Source organism: Siniperca chuatsi, linkage group LG19 (assembly GCF_020085105.1).
Source record: "Siniperca chuatsi isolate FFG_IHB_CAS linkage group LG19, ASM2008510v1, whole genome shotgun sequence".
Taxonomy (NCBI): Eukaryota; Metazoa; Chordata; class Actinopteri; order Centrarchiformes; family Sinipercidae; genus Siniperca; species Siniperca chuatsi.
In genome coordinates this window covers 8,745,421-8,765,397 of record NC_058060.1, presented here as the reverse complement: position 1 = coordinate 8,765,397, position 19,977 = coordinate 8,745,421, and the positions used below count along the sequence as shown (strand labels likewise).

Here is a 19,977-nt window from a genome sequence, read left to right as displayed (position 1 = left end):
GACAATGGGTCCTTTTTATTATCTAAACAGGCTTTTGATTTACTTTAATATCTTGAAGTACTGTGAATTATCAATTGGATATGGTTGTTCAGTTTTTGTGGTGGTCCGACCCTTTCCTGGAATTCTACAAGCAGACAGAAACTGGATGGCAGCTGGCTCACAGGACAGAGGTAAACTAGTCACCAGCAACTCATTTCTCTGCTCGCATAGAATTATTATTGACTGGCTCATCGTAACCCGTTTGTGCAGGTGGTGAACAACAACCTCAACCCAATGTGGAGACCCTTCCGCATCTCATTGCGATCTCTCTGTGGAGGAGATGTGGAGAAACCTATAAAGGTAATTTTTTTAAATTGCCATTTTAGTTATTTATCTCAGTTAATATGCCCTGTAAAATGCAGCTTATTAACCCGTTTCCTTAAACACCCCGTCCTTCTTATTCTTTAGATTAGCTTGTTTGGCTTGATTGACCATGCTACTTTAACACACTAATGATTCATGTTGTAATCTCATTTTCTTTTCGTCTTACAATGCTCCCAAACTTAAAACAAGGGGGTGCTTGCGACCCAGCTGGATAAGCGGTGTGTGTATGTATGTATGCACGATTCATGACGTCACCACATGAAGGTGTGCATTTTTACTATGTTGAGTTACTCTTATTGCAGTTACTGCATTTACATTGATAACTGAGAGTGAAATGTGACTGATTATTTGTGAATGTGAGGTGTGACCTTTGTAATTTATTGTAGGGTTAGACCAAGTGTGCACTTCTGATATGATGAAGCTTTCTGTTGTTTTGATTACGTTTATATCGCATCCACGACCAGAGAAACTTTGCAGTATAGGGGGATTTTCTTCAGTAGTCAAAAAAGGCATGCTACTGTATCTACATGTTATTTAAAAAAATGTTACACCCTGACAAAACAAAAAAATTCTTAGCACTTATTAATACTGCTTTTTAATTTAAATGGAATTATATGTTAAGATGACAATCAGCAAAAATAATTATAATGGCTTCAAAAAAACTGTATCACCTCAACCTTAATTTATTCATCCTGTCTTGATAGTTTAGTTGACTGTCTCTGAACTTATTATGGGAATGGCTTTTTTTTATTTATTTTTCTCTCTGTTGGTCTTTAGGTTGACTGTTATGACCATCATGCCAGTGGCTCCCATGACCTTATTGGAAGCTTTAAAGCCACCCTTGCGGAGATGCAAATGGGTACACACATTTACCCGGTGAGACTTATGTGTGTGTGTGTGTGTGTTTGATTCCAGCTCTACCAATAAAAGGCCTCTTATTTTTATTTTAACTGACATACATATGACTCATGTGCTCACTTGCAGGCTGAATTTGAGTGCATTAACCCAAAAAAGTTAAAGAAGAAAAACTATAAAAACTCTGGGGTCATTTGCATCAAGCACTGCCAGGTAATGATTTAGAAATGAGGAAATTTAAGACATCTTGCTGAGCTACTGCATTGGTACATCATTCATTTTTAGACCATGCACTTCTAAGACAACCAGAAACAACTCTTGTTGATTCATACATATGTTACCACTCTCGCTGATGTTTATTGCACCACGGTTAACGTAATGTTTACTCTTTCAGGTGTTGAAGGAGTATACCTTCCTGGATTATATTATGGGGGGTTGTCAAATCAACTTCACTGTGAGTTTGGAAATGTCAAACACAAGATGTTATAACTGTAATACTTTTATTTATGTTGACTTTTTTTAAATCAGCAGACCAAACACACTGACTGGCTGTACTGTCTTTATGAGTCAAATAAATAGTTTTATTTAATTAGATTTTTAATGGCCCTAAAACTACTTCCAGGTAGCATGCCTCTCTGAAACTTCCAGAAGTTTGGTATATACTGTGTTACGTATCTCTCATTTGCATTTGGTCACTGAGCAGCGCCATATATATCTTGATCCTTATCCTCTCTGTGACACGGGCCAGATTGCCATCGACTTCACAGGCTCTAACGGGGATCCCAACACTCCCCAGTCCCTCCACTATATCAACCCTGAAGGCTATAATGAATACCTGACAGCCATCTGGACGGTGGGTAATGTCATCCAGGACTATGACAGGTAAACTCAAACTCTGCTTCATCCTACATTATCCTACCACTTTAAGTCTCTCTGTGAGAAACTATTGCACAGACTGGAAAAAAAGTATGTTGGGGCAGGAGTTAACACATGAGATCTGATCAAAAAGTAAGGACTACTGAAAATCTAAAGACCCTCTTCATACACTAGAAATTTGCCCCAGTTTTTTCAAAACAACTAAGCCAAGAATCTTTTTCCATTTTCTTACTTGAAATCTTTACATCAAGCCAGTCAGATGCAATGTAACTTGTCATTTTCTAACTTCTGATTTGAAAGCTTCTATATGATAAAGTTTGCTTGCTTGCAATGACCACACTCTACAGGATTTAGTTTTACAGCTTTAATCTACTGACAGATGTGTCTTGTTTCATATGTGCTATTAATGTTATAGCTTTATTTTTTTTTCTGTCTTTCTGTGTAGTAACAAGATGTTTCCAGTCTTTGGTTTTGGAGCCCAGGTCCCTCCCTCCTGGCAGGTATGAAAAAAGTCTAGAAAACACACTGTACATCAGACATTTAATGTCTCAATCAGGTTGCTGTAGACAAGCACACTGTGCTTTCACATTTCTGTCATTAACCTGCTCAACATGTTCATTCCCGTCATATACAGTAGATCAAAGATGTTTGATTTAATTGTGATGTCTCAAACTTTATTTCTTATGTAGAATTGCGCAGACTCTATGATAATCAGTTCAATGTCCAAATAAAGGTTTAAAATGTGTGATATGTTACCAGCTTAAGAGTGATGTTATCCATATATTTGGTCACTGGCTGTCAGTGTATTGTACTAAAATAGAAGTTGGTGTAAAATTGTCATGGACTGTATTCTAAAGCTTTTATATATTTAAAATCATGCTTACAGGTTTCCCATGAGTTTCCTATCAATTTCAATCCAGCAAATCCATTCTGCTCGGGTAAGGCAAACCTTGTCACAAGATTGTGTTTGGCTGTTAAAAGTTGTTCAGTAATGCTGCATTGGGGCTTATATGTGTGTATGTGTATGTGTGTGTGTGTGTGTGTTGCAGGCATAGAGGGTGTGGTGCATGCCTACCGGCAGTGTCTACCTCAGGTGAAGCTCTGGGGCCCCACCAACTTCTCTCCGATTATCAACCATGTAGCCTGCTTCGCCCGACAAGCCATCCAGCAGAATATTGCCTCAGTAATTAGCCAAGTTCTTTTCTCTAAAGAAAAATTGTTTAGATACTCAGTGGTTAATGTAAAATCTCAGGGCACTCTTCAGTCAAACAGTTGTTAGATTCAATTTTGAGGTAATACCTGTGGTTTACCTAATCCACATGATCCAAACTGATGTTTTCTTTATTACCACCGAAGCATGTTTTTCAAGAAACAAAAGTTCATCTTGCATATTTTGGAATAACATATTTCACTTTTTGATACCTTGATATGTTATTTCAAAGAGGTTTTCCATCAAAAAAATATTTGATTTATTGTGTCAAATCTAATTCATAAAAAGGTAAACAGCTTCTTTTTCTTCTGATTTCTCATCAGTAATAATACATGTTGTATGTAATGATGAATATGTGTGCTACAGATTCAGTCACTAATGTCGACTACAAGCTAAGTGGCAAGCCAAACAAACCGGAAATTAAAACAGCAATATAAGATCTTAATTAAACAAACTAGGAATAAGATAATATTCTAAGATCATATTGAAACAAATTTGGAAATGATTGGGTCTTTGTATACTTTATATCTGACATTGTCTAATTTGTTTTCTCCCTCCATCTGCAGCAATACTTTGTGCTGCTCATCATCACAGATGGCGTGATCACAGACATGGACCAGACACGCACTGCTATTGTAGAGGCCTCTCGTCTGCCCATGTCTATCATCATAGTGGGTGTGGGCGGGGCAGACTTCAGCGCAATGGAGTTCCTTGACAGTGATGACAAACTGCTGTATTCGCCCAGCGGCGATGTCGCCTCAAGAGACATCGTCCAGTTTGTGCCCTTCAGAAACTTCCAAGTAAGCAGCAGCCCATACCTTTATACTGCCATAACAGAGTTAGTAAATGTAGATATAAGGGATTCATCACAGAATATTTCGTAATCCAGCATCACTTAGATATGTAAAATAACACGTTTCAGTTTTATGTTAATTTTGTTCTTGAAAATAGCTCCTACTGGCCCTCCCTGCTAATTGCTCTTCACATTAATTTACCACCACCCTGCCCACCTGCCTTCTCTCTAGCCTTCCTTTGATTTCATTGGTCAGCATGAGCTGTCAATAGCACAGACACATTACACATTTTAATGTTAGCAAGCATGGTCCTAAACATGGCTAAGACTAGCTCTTATCCTTGTAACATTGTCATTGCAGGGAAACAGTGTGGCCCTTGCCCAGAGCGTCCTGGCAGAGCTGCCTGATCAAGTGGCCTCTTTCTTCAATTCTTACAAGCTGAAACCCCCTAATATAGCGAGTGTTTCTGGCCCGTCCTAGAAAGATGGGTTAAATTAACCCAAATACCTCATATTTACTGCTTATATGCATCTCCTGCACCATGTTTCTGTATTTACTGTATGGAATGGTGTAAATCAATGAAGAAAAAAAAGACAAGAAAAGATGGATGTAGGGTAAAAAATACACAATAAAAAAAAATATATAATTAACCTCAAATCTGTGACTGGAATTTTCAGTAATGGTTTATATTTGACTTGATTTGAAGTTCATAAAAGAAGAGCTGCTGTGACCAAGAGATGTGATAGCTTGTATAGTGCATGATAACACCAAGTGATCCCAATAAAAGTAATCAGAATATACTCCGTGGACTACAAATGTGTACAACACTTGACATGTTGGTATGGCTTTGTTGATTAAATGTCACTATTTTTTGTATATTTCTTTGTTGCATAAATGTTTTTTTTTTCAGTCTTTTCCCTGTGTTACCTTTTCTCTGCTATTACTTTGAACAACATCTCGGTGCTGTAACCGGTACTTCTTAGAGACAAGTTTTGTGTCTTAATCTTCGTCATCATCATCATCATCATCTGAGAAAGCAGTGGTCTGTCCAGGCAGTGAGCTGGGAAAGGGTTGTGGTAAGCCGTTGGACAGGTTGTGTTAACACCATCCCGCTGATGTGACACTGTTCTTTCAGACCTTGTTGACAGAAGTCCTGGTTGCTTCTGTACATGAGCAAAGTTAATGATGATGTGATTTTGAGCGTGATGTTTAATTTATTACTAAGTTTGAGCTTTGCCCCGATACTGTGGGTTTTCGAAACATGCTGACTGAATTTGAGGGAATGTGTGTAAGCAGTTATAAAAAGTGGCATTCCAGTTACAGCTATTGTAACGTAGGAGATCAATGAGATGTACCAGCATCTGCTGCACTCATGGCTCATGCTGGCAGAAACAAATCAGCAAAGATAATCAACAAAAAAACCCTCTTGATTTATTTTATACAGTCTATGGATTTCACCCTTTGAACAGGTGAATCTGGACATTGTGTTCATGAAGGTCCACAGTACTGAACCACAGTTCTCCTCTTAGAAGCTCATACCACTTCACTATCACAGCTTTGACCAGAGACAGTGTTTTAAGTCCAGGCTGAAGGTTTTTTGACTGGGAAAAGTAGGCCTTTGGGTTCACTGCATGACTTTCCCTTATACACAAGTCTCTCCAATATCTTTAATATTTAATCCAATGTCCACTTTTGTGTAGCAGTGTTTGTGACCATTTTACACACCAAATTGTGTATTTCGCTATTTATTTAACCCGTTTTACTATATTTGATTTAAACCTGCAAAATGATGACTACATTCCTCTTGTCTGCAGCAGACTGACGGGTGTCCCTCTAACTGGAAACGAGCGCACTGGGCACCGCCCACCACAGAGTGAGCCAACTCTTCAGCCACTAACAGCAAACACAGCAGATACAGCTAGCTAGCTAACAAGGTAAGTTAGGACATACAAAGTGAAGACTCCTTTTAACATAATGCCGTTTGCAGACAAAATAAATATAGACATAAAGGTTTTATTAGCTACTTCTAACTTACGTGACTTAAATGGTCCCTTTTCTTCGTATCATGTGACCGTTAGCAGAAACGAAAATAGCGTTAGGCGTTTAACGTTACGCGTTCAAGTTAACATTAATACACCTTTACACTGTATCTATTTGAATGACAATAAACGCAAATGAGGTGTCTTTCTATTGCGTGACGGCCGCTGTAACGTAACTAACGTTAGCTAGCTAGTAACGTTAACGTTATGTCACTGACTTACAGCTCGGTGCGTTCGTTTTAGTTACATTAACGTTACGTTAACTAAATTACGTTAACGTTAGTCAGTTCTCTGTATAATGTATAGACCCCGTGAAACAACGCTGAATGGTTTACCTTAATTACTGTTTATTATGCTGATTCGGCATGTTTCGAAAAGCTTCAGCTAACGCTGTGCATGTCCTACGCGGGAGCGCGCACAGCTAAAGCGAAAACTACCAGACATTGTAATGATTTCTAAGGCAAAGTGAGGTTAGTGTTTAAAACCCATATACTCCTCTTTGTCGGGTTAATCATTGATGATAAATGATCTGAAGTCTTGTCTAGTCTAGTTTCTGAACGTTTAGAGCCATCAATGTTTTATTAGACTCAGTAGAAGTAGGATTTCTTTGATACGATTGATCTGAAATTTGCAAGGTTTCCTCGATCAATTTCAATATTTCTGAAGGCGAACTCTTTGGTGTTCTTTATCGATGTGTTTTTAAGCGTAGTATTTCATACAGTTTTAGTAGTGATGGGCTGATGATTTGGTGCTTTCTTTCGTTTGTGCCTAAAAATATTTGAAGCGTCAAACACAGTGACATCTGTTGGCTTGTAAACCTTATAACTGCCCTTCAAGGCTGGGGCCGAAGCACCACCACACCTCACTGATATTAACAGTTTTAGTCTCATATGTGCAATAAAAGAATTTGATTCCTATCACAGTATGATTTTGAAGTGTCCTTACTGAGTGTTAAGGGGCGAATGCATTATTCGCCATACACATAAAATTTATGAAATTCACACTGTCGAGCCAACATGGCCCAAAATATGTGCTGATCAAATCATGTGATTCGTAGATCTCCAATAAATAAAGTTACAGTATGGATGCATCCTTTCTTAGACCAGGGGAGTGTTACATGTGTGAAATTCACACTGTCAAGCCAAAATGGCCAAAAGTATGTACTGATGATAACTGCATTTGATTCCTAAGTGTCAGGAGAGAAACGTGAGAGGTGGATGCATTATTCAGCAGAACTGATTTTGTAGCTGCCGAGAAATGCATCCCCTGTTATTTTAGCCCGGAAGATTTTTACATATATGAAATTCACACTGTCTAGCCGAGACAGCCAATTGAGATAGCTAAACTGGACGAATAAGCAATATTAACGTCTGCTAAATAAATGGAAGTGTTTCACAAGAATGCAGATGGCTGCAGCTCTCAGTATAAGCCAAAGTGTATAGTCATAACTTAGCTGACTATAGTTGCGGTATATTAAATGTTCCCTTTTGTTTTTGTAAGGCTGTGATGGCGGTAGTTGGAACCCCGGGGGCTGAATGTGTGACCAAGGTGGCGCTGAGCATCTCCTGTGAGAATCTGCTCGACATGGATGCCTTCTCAAAGTCTGACCCTCTGTGTGTGCTTCTCATGAACACCTCAGGCCCCCACTGGTGTGAGGTAAGTAGGTTAAAATGGTTGTTCTCCTACATACACATTCACTTAATGGCTGACTTAACATAAATTTGCTGTGCAAACGTGCAGGTACGTGTTGAACTACTGGTGCATTAACCATTTTTAGGCAATTTAGTTTTAGCATATAAATAATACAGGATCCAGTGCAGTGAGATTCACATTTTATGTACTCCCCCTAATATATGTCAAATCACCAAAGATCACCGCTGATATAAAAGGCCAGAATTATCCTCATCCTTAAGAATTTTGAATTTGTTTTTAAGTATTTCTGAATCAGAAATACTTTATTGATCCCCGAGGGGAAACTCTTTTGTTACAGCTGCTCAATCACGTCAGTGCACACAGGGATAGAAGTTCAAAGCAAATCAAAAATATAATACACTATAATACAGGTAAGATAAATTAAGTACAAAGTGGATATAAGTATAAAATTTAAATAAGTGTAAAGTACAAAAAATTTCCAGTATTGGGAGACATTTTTGAAGTGAGTGATTTTTAAGTGGATATGTCAGTACCTGCTGTGAGTCAGAAAAGTGTCACACTATGTTCAAAAATGTCATTGACTCTGAAACATGTATCTGTGTTAGATTGGCCGGACAGAGAAAATCAAGAACTGCCTCAATCCCAAGTTTTCCAAGACTTTTGTCATTGACTACTACTTTGAGATGGTGCAGAAGCTGAGGTTTGAAGTGCACGACATTGACAGTGACAACTGCAGTCTGCAAGATGCTGACTTCCTGGGAGAACTGGAGTGTACCTTGGGACAGGTTAGCCCTCTTTGCTTAGCTGTCATTTATCATCACAAATGCTTATTCATCATGCTTCCTTCTCTTCATTAGGGTTAAGCGTCATAAACAATGCATATTAGTCTGTTTTTTTTTAAAGAATTATCATTTGAAGTGTTGTTGTTGTGATAGCTAAGATAACTTTTTGTGATCCAAAAAAGTGTTTTTCTGTCCAGATCGTCTCCTCAAGGAAACTAACAAGACCACTTGTAATGAAGGACAAGGCACCTGCAGGGAAAGGAACCATTACTGTGAGTTGCCTTCATTCAGTTTGAATTACATTTGGAGCGTTAAGTGTACATGTGTTCCTTGGTGTATTTGCACTTATTTGATATTTTTATAATTTTTTTAATAATGATATTATATTTTAACACAATGCTGTTTCATGTTTTGTAGATATGTGCTGAAGAAAGAACAGACAATAGGGTGGTGGAATTTGAAGTTGCAGCTAGAAAACTGGATAAAAAGGTATTAATTACTACTGTACATTTGAATTATGTTTAGGGATTCATGAATATTAATATATTGTAGATGATCAAACTGGAGTAAAAAAAAAAATCTGAAATCTGACTTTGCTTGTGGAGAAGAGTTTTCATGAATAGAAATACACGTCAGGGCTACGGCGGCTACAACTATACCATGTAGAGAACGTAAGAACTGTCATTGGTCAGCTTGGCTTTCTTGTGTTTTCTCCTACAAGTTTGTTGATAGTGAAGGCAAACATTAAGCAAGTTGGAAATAAAGGCTCAGTTATCTGCTGCTTTTCAGTAACACGCATCTAGAAAAGCAGTCCCACTGCTAACCTTCAGCTCATGTGATACAGTATATCACAGTGAATCAAAGAGTGAAAGAGTTACCTGCGTGTACAGTAGTATGTAAGTAAGAGTGTAAACACAGTTACTGTGGGGGATATAATTAAAGCTTGATATGGCCTGATCACACATGATACATCCGGCTAGTGTTGCAGTGGTGCTTTCAACATGTGAAATCTGATGTTGAACTATAAATTATTACCTCTGCCCTATTGCCGTTAACCATTTTAGAATTTTTATTTCCTCACATGCAAAGACGTCACGGAGTCACTAAGCAAGTAGTGTGATGGTTCGCCGAATAGCCAGGCACATAAAAGAGGGGTTGCAGGCGAAGTTCAGCAGTCCAAGTGAATTTTATTTTACAGCAGTGGAGTTCCGTGCAGATATTTACAGTGAATAAAAGAAATGGTTGGCCAAAATGAAGAGAAAAGAAACTAACAAAACAAAAATAGAATTATTTCAAGAGAAAAATAACTCTTAAAAATGGGCTCAAGGCAGGAACGGCTGCCTGTAGCTCTCTCTCTCTCTCTCTCTCTCTCTCTCTCTCTCTCTCTTTCTGTGTTGGTCCAGAAGCACAAAACCACCTTAAGTGCTCCAGCCTTCTCCTTTTTATACAGGTGGGCTCCAGCAAAAAAAAAAAGTGGCAACAGCCTAATCCCTAAACAGAAACAAAACACCCCTCCCACTCTGCAGCACTTGCTCTCTTCCCCTGGGAACCCCTCTACTTACTCGGATGAACCGCTCCACGTCGAGTTTGGCATGGATGTATAAAGAGAACTGGATACAGCGGCAGAGGCCCCGTTCATTCCTATGAAAGTTGCTCAGTGGTGCATAAAGCCAAAAAAGTTCGACTTCCAGGTATAAGATTACCCGGATCTTCCGCATAGCTTCCGCATCTGTGCGACCCATAGAGCAAGTGCACTAGCTTTTCCTTTAACCCCGCCTCCCAACCGCTAGGTCTCTGACAGTAGAGTCATATGCCTAGGAAAATAACTGCATTCAGCTATTAGTGAATTTTACAACTTTTAGGACAAAATGCTTTAAATAAGGGCTATTTAAGTGTTCGTACTGGGAAGTTGACGTACCTCAAAAAAAAAAATATCCTCTGATTTAGAGACGTCTCTTTCACAATGTAAGTCTAGGAGAAAAAGTCTTTTGGGGCCAGTGTGCATCACGTGACAGACCCGGAAGTTGTAATTACACGGTTTGGCCACTATGTCAAATTGGCTTCAAAGCCTGGCGCACTTCCTGGGGGCTTGGTTCCCGGTCTGTGGCAGAGGAAGAGGCAAGTGTAACAAAGAGGAAAGGTGACAGACAATTTAAATTCAATAAATAGAATGTTTTTAACACAAATACACTGTCTTGTTTTTCATGACTGTAAAATGTATTAAATGTGTGCCTTTCCACACATCAATATTAGACTATATGCTAATTAACTGTCGGATAAAATATCCGACCAAACGGTGAGATGGAGCAGAGAAGGCCGCTGTGCGTGCGTGCGTGCGTGTGTGTGTGTGTGTGTGTGTGTGTGTGTGTGTCACGTATGTGCTTTACTTTAGGGCACAGGGTTTCCCCGTGACAAGTAGTAAGTAATTCATTTGATTCAGCTTCATATTATTTCCTTATTTATTTCCAGGATTTCTTTGGCAAGTCCGACCCTTTCCTGGAATTCTACAAGCAGACAGAAACTGGATGGCAGCTGGCTCACAGGACAGAGGTACAGATATACACTCTGTGTACCATGCTGTCTGGTCCAAGGATTCTTGGACAGTGCATGTGCGAGTAAAGTCATAACTAGAATGTGTACTGACAGTTTGAAGTTTATACAATTAATGCATTTCAACTGTCAAAGTGGTTTTTGATCTGTGCTGTTATGCAGGTGGTGAAAAACAACCTAAACCCAATATGGAGGCCATTCCGAATCCCGCTGCAGTCACTCTGTGGAGGTGACGTGGAGAAATCTATCAAGGTACACGCTCGCTCACACATTGACTGTAAGGCATTGTGACTGATGACACAGCAGCCTTTTACTGCTGTCTGCTGTATTTCATCATATGCAGGGTTGCTATTTGGAGGAAATTTTGGGGTATCAAAGAATTTAAAAGCATTGTTCCACTGTTTGTAGTTTTTACGTATTTTCAGCCTTCATCAGGATGCAATTTTGTAAAATCCCTCCTGTCTCACCCTTTAGTTAGTGTTACCAAATGTGTAAATTTATATGAAATGGTGACTTCTCTCAGAATGTACAAGTTTAGAACTTACTAATTACTAATGTCAGCTTCCCGTTCAGTGATTAGCTTTACTGAATGAATTTGGAAAAATTCATTCATTCTCTTCCATGCAGAACTGAAGGGATGTGAAGAAGCCTGTGAGATTTGGCAAAACTGATATTCAGGGAATATTAAAATTGGATCATCTCAAAGAATAGACCAAATGTATTTTACAGCTTGTTTCATACATTAATTACAATAGATGTTTTTTCAGCCCAGCTGCAGTGGAAATCAAGCATAACTTTTTTCTTGGATGTCATCGACCAAAAGCAAACATTTTTGATTATTGAAGTATTTTCATTTTGTCATGTAAAATCACAGAAAGACTGAATCAAGGCCACAATGGGACCCCGGCCTACGTTTTATTGATTGCCTCTTGCGCATAGCTACAGTAAGGGTCTGATAGTCTTGGTACTTATAAGGAAATGTGTGTTAGCATTAGCTTATGTGTGTTGTTTTTTGTTTCCATCCTTTAACCCTGTAAAAGCACACTTGTCAGGAAGAGACGCTATCCAGTCAACAGTGCAAGTGAGTTTACTGTTCCCACTGTGAGTGCTCTTCACGTGAAGGATGCAGTGTCTGTGACAGGACAGGCCAAGGTCCTAGATGCATCTGCATCTATCTTAAAGGAATACGTAAACAATTTGAGAAGTTGGTCAACTTACCTGTTAAATGAGAGCATAGTCACCACAATCATCCTGTGTCCCTGGTTGATCGTGGACTTTTTAATGTGTGATTGATCACAGTAAACCAGGCTCCATCAGGTATTTAATGTTACTTATATTTTATTTTTAAAGCATATGAAATATATAAATCTGTAGGCCATATGATGAAAAATAACTTCTTCCTCTGTCAATGCTAGTGGCCTACTATCATTCAGCATATTCATAAATAAATGACTTGATGAATATTACATTATTTATCAACAGGTAAGTTAACCAATTTCTCAAAAGGTAGACGTTTTCCGTTAAGATGGATCCCTTTTTTAGTTATCCATTAGCTTTCTTAGCTATTCATCTTGTAGACTGACATCACACAGTTTGTCTAATGCTGTGTCTAGACCTGTTGTCTCAACACTGAAGGTCCTCAGAAGCTGCAGTGTGCAGATTCGGAGCAAGTACTCTGTGTATCTTGCTCGCTCTAAAAGAGGTAGTTGGACCTTTCTCATTCTGTTTGTCAATTAGAAGGCTTGTGTGTGTGTGTGTGTGTGTTTCTGTTAGATTTTTCAATATCAGGGTGTTGCCTTACATTTGAAGCGTCACCCATAAAGCATGCTTTTGTCTCACCTGCTTTGATTTTCACTCACTGATGATGGTTAATCAGTTAAATATAAAAAAGCAAAGAGGAATTGACTGGATTTGTCTTGTTTCTCCTGTCTGTCTGTGTTTCCTAGGTGGATTGTTATGACTACAACAGCAGCGGATCTCACGACTTTATTGGATCCTTTGAGACCACACTCTCCCAAATACAGCAGGCGTCACAGGCATATGCGGTGAGCGCTCTCTCTCTCGCTCTGTGTGTGTGTTTGTTTGTCAGTTTTGGCATTTTCCTTAAGCATAAACGTAAAGAACAGATGTTCATCATCTACAAAAAAGGGTTTTTCTCCCGCATTTTCTTGTCATAACAAGCATTTTATGAAGCTTGACAGATATTTATAAACAGTGTATGTGTATATATATATATATATATATATATATATATTTCTGACACTTGTGTTTGTACTCCTCTCAGGCCGAGTTTGAATGCTGCAATAGTAAAAAGAAACAGAAAAAGAAAGGATACAAAAACTCTGGTGTTGTCATTATAAAAAAATGCAAGGTACTGTGGTTTTTATTCTTTTTGAACTAATTGTTCACAGTTTAGTATATGCATATTCCACATGAAGGCAGTTGCAAGATGGAGAGATGTTCAGATGGCTTAAACAGTAGACCTGTGATTTTGCGCACTACCTGTATATCTAAAACATTTTATACACGTGTACAATAGTTTTTATTGTGCTACATGTTGTACCTTAAAGATAATAAAGTTGAGTGCAGTACCTCAGCATGTATGTTATATTCTCTTTTTTTGAGTAGTTAAAGGATTTTCTGTCACCTATATTTATTTTCAGATAGTGAAGGATTATACTTTTCTGGATTACATAATGGGCGGCTGTCAGATTAACTTCACTGTGAGTACTTCAAATTTTTATGAATCTTTGCGGAAACAACGAAAAAATACCCCCGATATTTACATTTTCTGATTCATTTTTTATTTTTTTATTACAGTGTATACTGAGGATTACCTGATTTGATATTCTGTGTATTTATCTGTCCCCCCGGGTCAGATTGCTATTGATTTCACAGGCTCCAACGGGGATCCCAAGTCTCCCCAGTCCCTCCATTACATCAACCCTCAGGGCTACAATGAATACCTGGCAGCTATCTGGGCAGTGGGTAATGTCATCCAGGACTATGACAGGTGAATAGATTGTTATACCTAAATTGTTATGTTCGTAAACTAAGTAGAGAAAAAATCCACCATAAATCATTTAAGCATAGCGGTGTGTTTTTCTTCCTATAGCACCCTGGTCACTTGGACGTAAAAGTCGCGATTGGATTTCGGTATCACTTTCAGTACGGCACAAGTCTGGATTGAAAGTCTTTATTAATGTAAAGACTGCAGCAGCACGAGGTCAAACATGCAGAGAGAGAGAGAGAGAGAGAGAGAGAGAGAAAAGTGCACCTTTAAAGATCACTGTAATACATTTATTATTATTAACTACTTTCCCCTCACTGTGCGACCGGAGGAGGAAAAACTCAGAGCAGAATCCGCTCCCTGATAACGTTAAATGACGACATCGAAAATGTATCCGTGGATTCACTATGAGAAGTAGGGTCGAGCATTCATAGCATGCAGCTCTTTCTGTAAATGTGCTGTCTGAATGAAGCTGTAAGGAACATTAACGTGTAACAGATAGATGAAGCCAGCAATGTTACGCATTCCATGTCTGAAAAGGGCTCTAGTCTAATAATTGTTTTTGTAAATTTACTTGGACAATAACACCTATTTTGTTTCACGTCCTTCCTGTAGTGACAAGATGTTCCCTGCTTTTGGATTTGGAGCCCAGATCCCTCCTACAATGCAGGTGATTGTTGGTGTTAGTTAAATAATACTTTGATATTCGTACAGGCCTTTCTCCGTGTGATTATTACATTCTCTAATACGGGAAAAATCTTGTCTTGGCTCTTGAACTCGGGTCATCTCAGATAAGTTGGCATGGGATCCAGATGAATTGTTGTTTGTGTTTGCAGGTCTCCCACGAGTTTCCCATCAACTTCAACCCATCAAACCCGTTTTGTGCAGGTAATAATAGACTGATGCTAATGTGAATTCCCACTGCTGTGTGTTTAATCAGACAGAATATGACTAGAATTTTCCAATCCACAGAACAGCTGCTGTGGTGTTCAGAACTAGCAGAGAAATGATACATTTGATTAACGGATTTGTCAGTTTGCAGGAAACTTTATTGGCAAAAATTTTGATAATCGATTTGGCGTTCATGTCATTTATCAAGCAAAGATCAATCGCCGCTCGAACATGTTTGTTTCACCATCTCACAAGACATTTGAATTGCTCTGCAGTTTGTCCTTGGCCCATAAACTGATCATCCCGTTGCAGTGTGCTGTCCATTTCCGTTCGTGTCGAATTACATGGAAATACGTATAAAATGATACTCACCATGTCCCATTTGTGTGTGTGTGTGTTTATGTGTTTTTTAGGTATCGAGGGTGTGGTCCACGCCTACCAGCACTGTCTGCCCCAGGTGAAGCTTTACGGTCCCACAAACTTTTCCCCAATCATCAACCACGTTGCCCACTTTGGCAGACAAGCCATTCAGCAGAAAACTGCCTCTGTGAGTTGCTGGAAGTCAAAGCAGAATAATTGTAGCTGTTGTATGCAAACTACTGTTACTGTAGTTTTGTTTTTGGGAGAAGACACTAAACAGGGACAACGCGATCTCAATCAGTTCTTGTTTTCCACACAATAACAATCAGTGAAGGTGAAAACCACTTCCATTTAATTCACTCTGTTGTGTCGTTCCCCCTTATGTCCACGGGTCACAGCAATACTTTGTTCTCCTCATCATCACTGACGGAGTGATCACAGACATGGACGAGACACGCAGTGCCATCGTCAACGCCTCTCGCCTGCCCATGTCGATCATCATTGTTGGAGTAGGGGGGGCAGACTTCAGTGCCATGGAGTTCCTGGATGGAGACGATGGAATTTTACGCTCTGCTGCAGGCGAGGCTGCCATGCGGGACATTGTGCAGTTTGTGCCATTCAGGCAGTTCCAAAATGTAAGCTAATATCATAAAGCATATATCAAAAAGTCTTTTGTAGGCATGCACCACCTAAGCGTCTTCACAATACTTAAATAATGCACACATTTGAATGTCTGCACATCTTATTTCAGGCAGGCACTGCAGCCCTTGCCCAAAGCGTACTGGCAGAGTTGCCTGACCAAGTGGCCTCCTTCTTCAATTTATTTGACCTGAAGCCCCCCAGCGAACCCAGTCCTTCCTAGAAATGTAGGAGTACCCCCAGCGACCCACTGACTCCCTCCCTCTTCACTGCATTTGATCCACAGCTGCATGAATTTGAACAGAAGTGTAATTATACAACAAACTTAGCTTCATTCACACCCTGTTTTTCTGGGTTTTATATCCTATCCAATTCACAGTATGTGCGACGTTATGTCATCACGTACTGTAGGTCTGTATGAGTGTGTCTGTCAGGGTGTGGACACACTGCTGAAAACACTTAAATCAAGAATGCTCGCTGTTTTACAGATGGATTACATGCTGGACTATTGCTTGGCAAGTTCTCTGAGCCAAGATAATATATAGTCCAGCCCCAGTAATGCCCCATGAAACTGCAAATTGTTGTTTTTACGCATTGGTTTCTGTACGGATTAAACAAACAAGATATAAGATAAACACAAGATATACATGCTAGTAGGCAGATTGTGTTACCTTTGGAAATAGCATGGCTAGCTGTTTCCCCCTGCTTCCAGTCTTCAGCTTTACTAACCGGCTGCCGGCTGTAGCTGTTTATTTAGTTTTCAGACATGAGAGCGGTGTTGATCTTCTCATCTAACTCTCTGCCAGAAAGCATTTCCCAAAATGTCAAACTATTGCTTTAATGCTTAAAGATCAGAATACATACCAGTACACTTTTAGAATCTATACAGCAACTACTGTAGTCACTGACCTCATGAGCATAACTCATTATTGCAGGATATTTGTAATATCCATGTAATACTCCGACACCTGTAGCTCATCTCTGCAGCTCCCTGCTTCTCATTCGGTTCCCTGCTATATCCTTCTAATGTGGTGTGTATATATATATATATATATATATATATATTTGTCACTCTCACCGTGTTGCTCTTTCTCTACCCCTTCCATTTAGAGTCCTCAAGAAATGCTTGCTCGGAGTGTCTTGGCGGAAGTCCCGGGTCAGGTGGTGGGCTTCTTCAGTACCATGAGTTTGAGGCCACCCCATAGTGACACTCCTCTCCCTGACCTCTCAGCATCAGCACCCCCCAGTAGTGTGTCCTGAGGAGCAGCTTGTCTCCTCAGTATACCACATGAACATGCAGCATCCAGTCTGGCAGTCATGTTACGATTTGTAAATAGTATGTAGCCATGATATAAAGCCATAGTGGACAGCCATAGTACACACATATTGTCAAACACTTCACAACATTTTTTAACATATACTTAACTTAGATATTTAATGTGACACTTACATATGACTTTATGTGACTCAAGTGCCAGGATTGTTAAGAAAGTAATTTCTTATTTTATTGATCTGCACAGCCTAGCGAATGAATTGAAACCAGCGCGACTTGACTCAAGCTCTGGTTTTTGGGGCAGCTAATAACAGCCATCTCATTAGTCTGTCAAAGTGTCAGTCAGAATGTCTACACGAAAGGGCTGGAGCACTTAATGTGTTCTCTGTGTCTGCTGATATTTCCTCCAGTATCTCCATATTACAATGACCACCTGTTTGTTGGCTTTCACACTTTCATGGTTGCCTGGGAAATGAAGCAGACATTTCCATTCATCGTGGACCTCGGACAAAGCTATGGCTGTACCAAATACAATTCAGTTATGTTTACATAATGGATCCATACATCATGGATTGATACGTTTGTTTAAATTAATGCCTTTTGTAGATTTTACACTACAAAAACTACAACAGTGTGTCCTTGCTGCTGTTTTGTACTTCAGTCAGTTTCTGTTTTTGAAAATCAGTTCCATATTTGATTTGACGTACTATTTGGTGCTTACGTACGAGTGTTAAACAAGGAGAATCCCTAGAAGTGATTAGCACCAGTAACCATGGTGAGCTTCGTTTGGTGAAATGCATGTTCACTGAAGTTCACTCTGTCTTAAAAGGAGGAAGTAAAACTTATGACTTTACTGACTGTTATGAAAATGGCCTAACACATTTAATTAAGTGTATATGTACAATTGTTTAGATAAGTTGTTATCATTGATCATTATGGCATTGCCTTATGTAATATACTTGTCTTTGTCATGGATGTGATTTTTCTCAATATTTCCTGTAAACATGATATGCAATGCAAGCAAAAAAATCAAATTTAATCTACATAATAGCCAGCTTCTACTTCAATACTTTTTTTATGTAAAGTTTTTAGATAAAAGATTTTTTTTTTTTTATGTTTGTGCTACTGCCTTCATGTCATGATATTAAAGAAAAAGTATATGTATTCTCACAAAGTAGTGATTCATATTCACAAAGGTAGACACAGTAAGTACATACATTCATGGATGTAAATTACATACTGAAATTGATGACTTTTTCCCCCACCAGACACAATGAATTATTATTTTCATATACATTTCCTACTCCAGTTTGATATTTCCCAGCTGACAGAACGAAATATCTTTTAGCTCATCCAGAGAGAGCAGCTGTAACACTGGACTACGTCTTAGGACATGCATTTAAATATTAAAATACATTTATTGAGTGTTACTGTAGTCACACACACCTACACTTCCGTTTTATTAGAAGTGTTCTTATACTATTATGTTTGCGTTGATGCTCACCTGTCGCGTGTGTATAGGTTTAGTGGCATCTAGTGGTCACAGTTTGAAACGACAGCCTCTTTTCAAAGCTTTACCACCGAAAGATGTATACTCTGATTTAACTTTGGGTAGAGTTGATGGTTGAGATAAGAGCATTTATAATTCAGAGTATACACTGCCAGCCAGTGGTGACACTGTACAACCACAGCTGTCTACCAAAAATGTCTTACTTTGAATGTTTAAACCGGAAGTAATATTATAGTATTGTCTCTAGCTTGATGCTAGTGGCGCGCAATTGTAGTTACTCCCTGTGTCCACTAGAGGGCACGAATCCTGATTTTTTTTTTTTTTTGAGCGTCCTTACTGTCAGAGGCAGCTGAAGTCAGATGCAGTTTATTTGTTGGTAGCCTTGCTAGTATGGCTAAAGTTTCTGTTAGAAGATAGTAACTGGGAGTGGGGAATACCAATAGTGCTAGCTCGGCATATATTCGTGTATAATTATAAGTGCATGACTGTGGGTGTAAAAATAAGGAACTGCAAGAAAACATTAAATTCAATCAAGCCTAAGTGTCGACGTGACATAGTAGTTTCAAAGAACCTTGACCAAACGAATGCAATTAGAACTCAACTAATGGAAATTAGCATGAAATGATTACGGTAATTGTTCTCTAATGTTAACAATATCCATTTTAATAATGTACAGCTTTAAATCAAACAATAAAACGACCTGTACCATCTGCCTTGATGCTAGTTGGAGATGACAGTGAAGCGGAGTGTATTTAAAATCATGGTTGTTAACTGCCCTCTAGTACTCACAATGAGAAACTGCACCACAACATTAAATTCATCAAGGTTAATGCAGACATGGCATTATAGTACATTTCCGGTGAATACCTTCAAAATACAATGACCAAACTTAAGCAACCAGAAACAAACTAACAAAAATGATCATGAAATGTTTATGTTAATTGTTTTCCAGTGGGCACAAATAGTATCTGTATTATTAATGTACGGTTGCTTTCGAACAATATAAAGCCCTGCAACATGTAACATATTCCCATAAACAGCCCTACAGCGTGTGTTCCTGCCCTCCAGTGGCCACAGTGAGTTACTGCGGAACATCATTTGTTAAGTCGCGTCAGTGGCGATATGTCAGCATAGTAATACTTCCGGTGAGTACTTTCAAAATACAATGACCA

The 19,977-nt window shown here is 39.0% G+C and overlaps 2 protein-coding genes across 5 annotated transcripts in view; both read left to right on the top strand.

The window, feature by feature from the left end:
- Positions 1-4,898, top strand: part of LOC122866802 (copine-3-like) — a 7,560-nt gene extending 2,662 nt beyond the window's left edge. For both annotated transcript variants that reach the window (XM_044176943.1, XM_044176942.1), the window contains exons 6-16: positions 93-170; positions 250-339; positions 1,141-1,239; positions 1,348-1,431; positions 1,613-1,672; positions 1,967-2,100; positions 2,540-2,594; positions 2,981-3,032; positions 3,144-3,277; positions 3,871-4,104; positions 4,459-4,898. In XM_044176943.1, the coding sequence (XP_044032878.1) occupies positions 93-170; positions 250-339; positions 1,141-1,239; positions 1,348-1,431; positions 1,613-1,672; positions 1,967-2,100; positions 2,540-2,594; positions 2,981-3,032; positions 3,144-3,277; positions 3,871-4,104; positions 4,459-4,578 (1,140 nt within the window). In that variant the 3' untranslated portion in view covers positions 4,579-4,898. The remainder of the gene's footprint in view (positions 1-92; positions 171-249; positions 340-1,140; positions 1,240-1,347; positions 1,432-1,612; positions 1,673-1,966; positions 2,101-2,539; positions 2,595-2,980; positions 3,033-3,143; positions 3,278-3,870; positions 4,105-4,458) is intronic.
- A 136-nt stretch (positions 4,899-5,034) lies between these two features.
- Positions 5,035-18,465, top strand: LOC122866801 (copine-3-like). 3 transcript variants are annotated; one of them, XM_044176940.1, is made up of 17 exons: positions 5,035-5,174; positions 5,913-6,032; positions 7,638-7,793; positions 8,396-8,575; positions 8,770-8,844; positions 8,990-9,061; positions 11,042-11,122; positions 11,285-11,374; positions 13,069-13,167; positions 13,407-13,493; positions 13,786-13,845; positions 14,002-14,135; positions 14,748-14,802; positions 14,969-15,020; positions 15,437-15,570; positions 15,782-16,018; positions 17,133-18,465. In XM_044176940.1, the coding sequence occupies exons 3-17, from the start codon at positions 7,644-7,646 to the stop codon at positions 17,280-17,282; spliced, it is 1,656 nt and encodes a 551-aa protein (XP_044032875.1). In that variant the 5' UTR covers positions 5,035-5,174; positions 5,913-6,032; positions 7,638-7,643; the 3' UTR covers positions 17,283-18,465. The 3 variants fall into 3 exon arrangements, with proteins under 3 accessions (XP_044032875.1, XP_044032873.1, XP_044032876.1); XM_044176941.1 differs by lacking the exon at positions 5,035-5,174 and adding an exon at positions 16,135-16,249 and having other exon boundaries at positions 5,325-6,032; positions 17,133-17,271; XM_044176938.1 differs by lacking the exon at positions 5,035-5,174 and having other exon boundaries at positions 5,324-6,032.
- The last annotated feature ends 1,512 nt before the right edge of the window (positions 18,466-19,977 follow it).

Coding starts and splice junctions, on each gene's coding strand:
- LOC122866801 (XM_044176940.1), top strand. CDS start 7,644: ATGGCGGTAGTTGGAACCCCGGGGGCTGAATGTGTGACCAAGGTGGCG. Junction 11,123..11,284: donor AGCTGGCTCACAGGACAGAG/GTACAGATATAC, acceptor GCTGTTATGCAG/GTGGTGAAAAACAACCTAAA. Junction 14,136..14,747: donor GTCATCCAGGACTATGACAG/GTGAATAGATTG, acceptor TCCTTCCTGTAG/TGACAAGATGTTCCCTGCTT.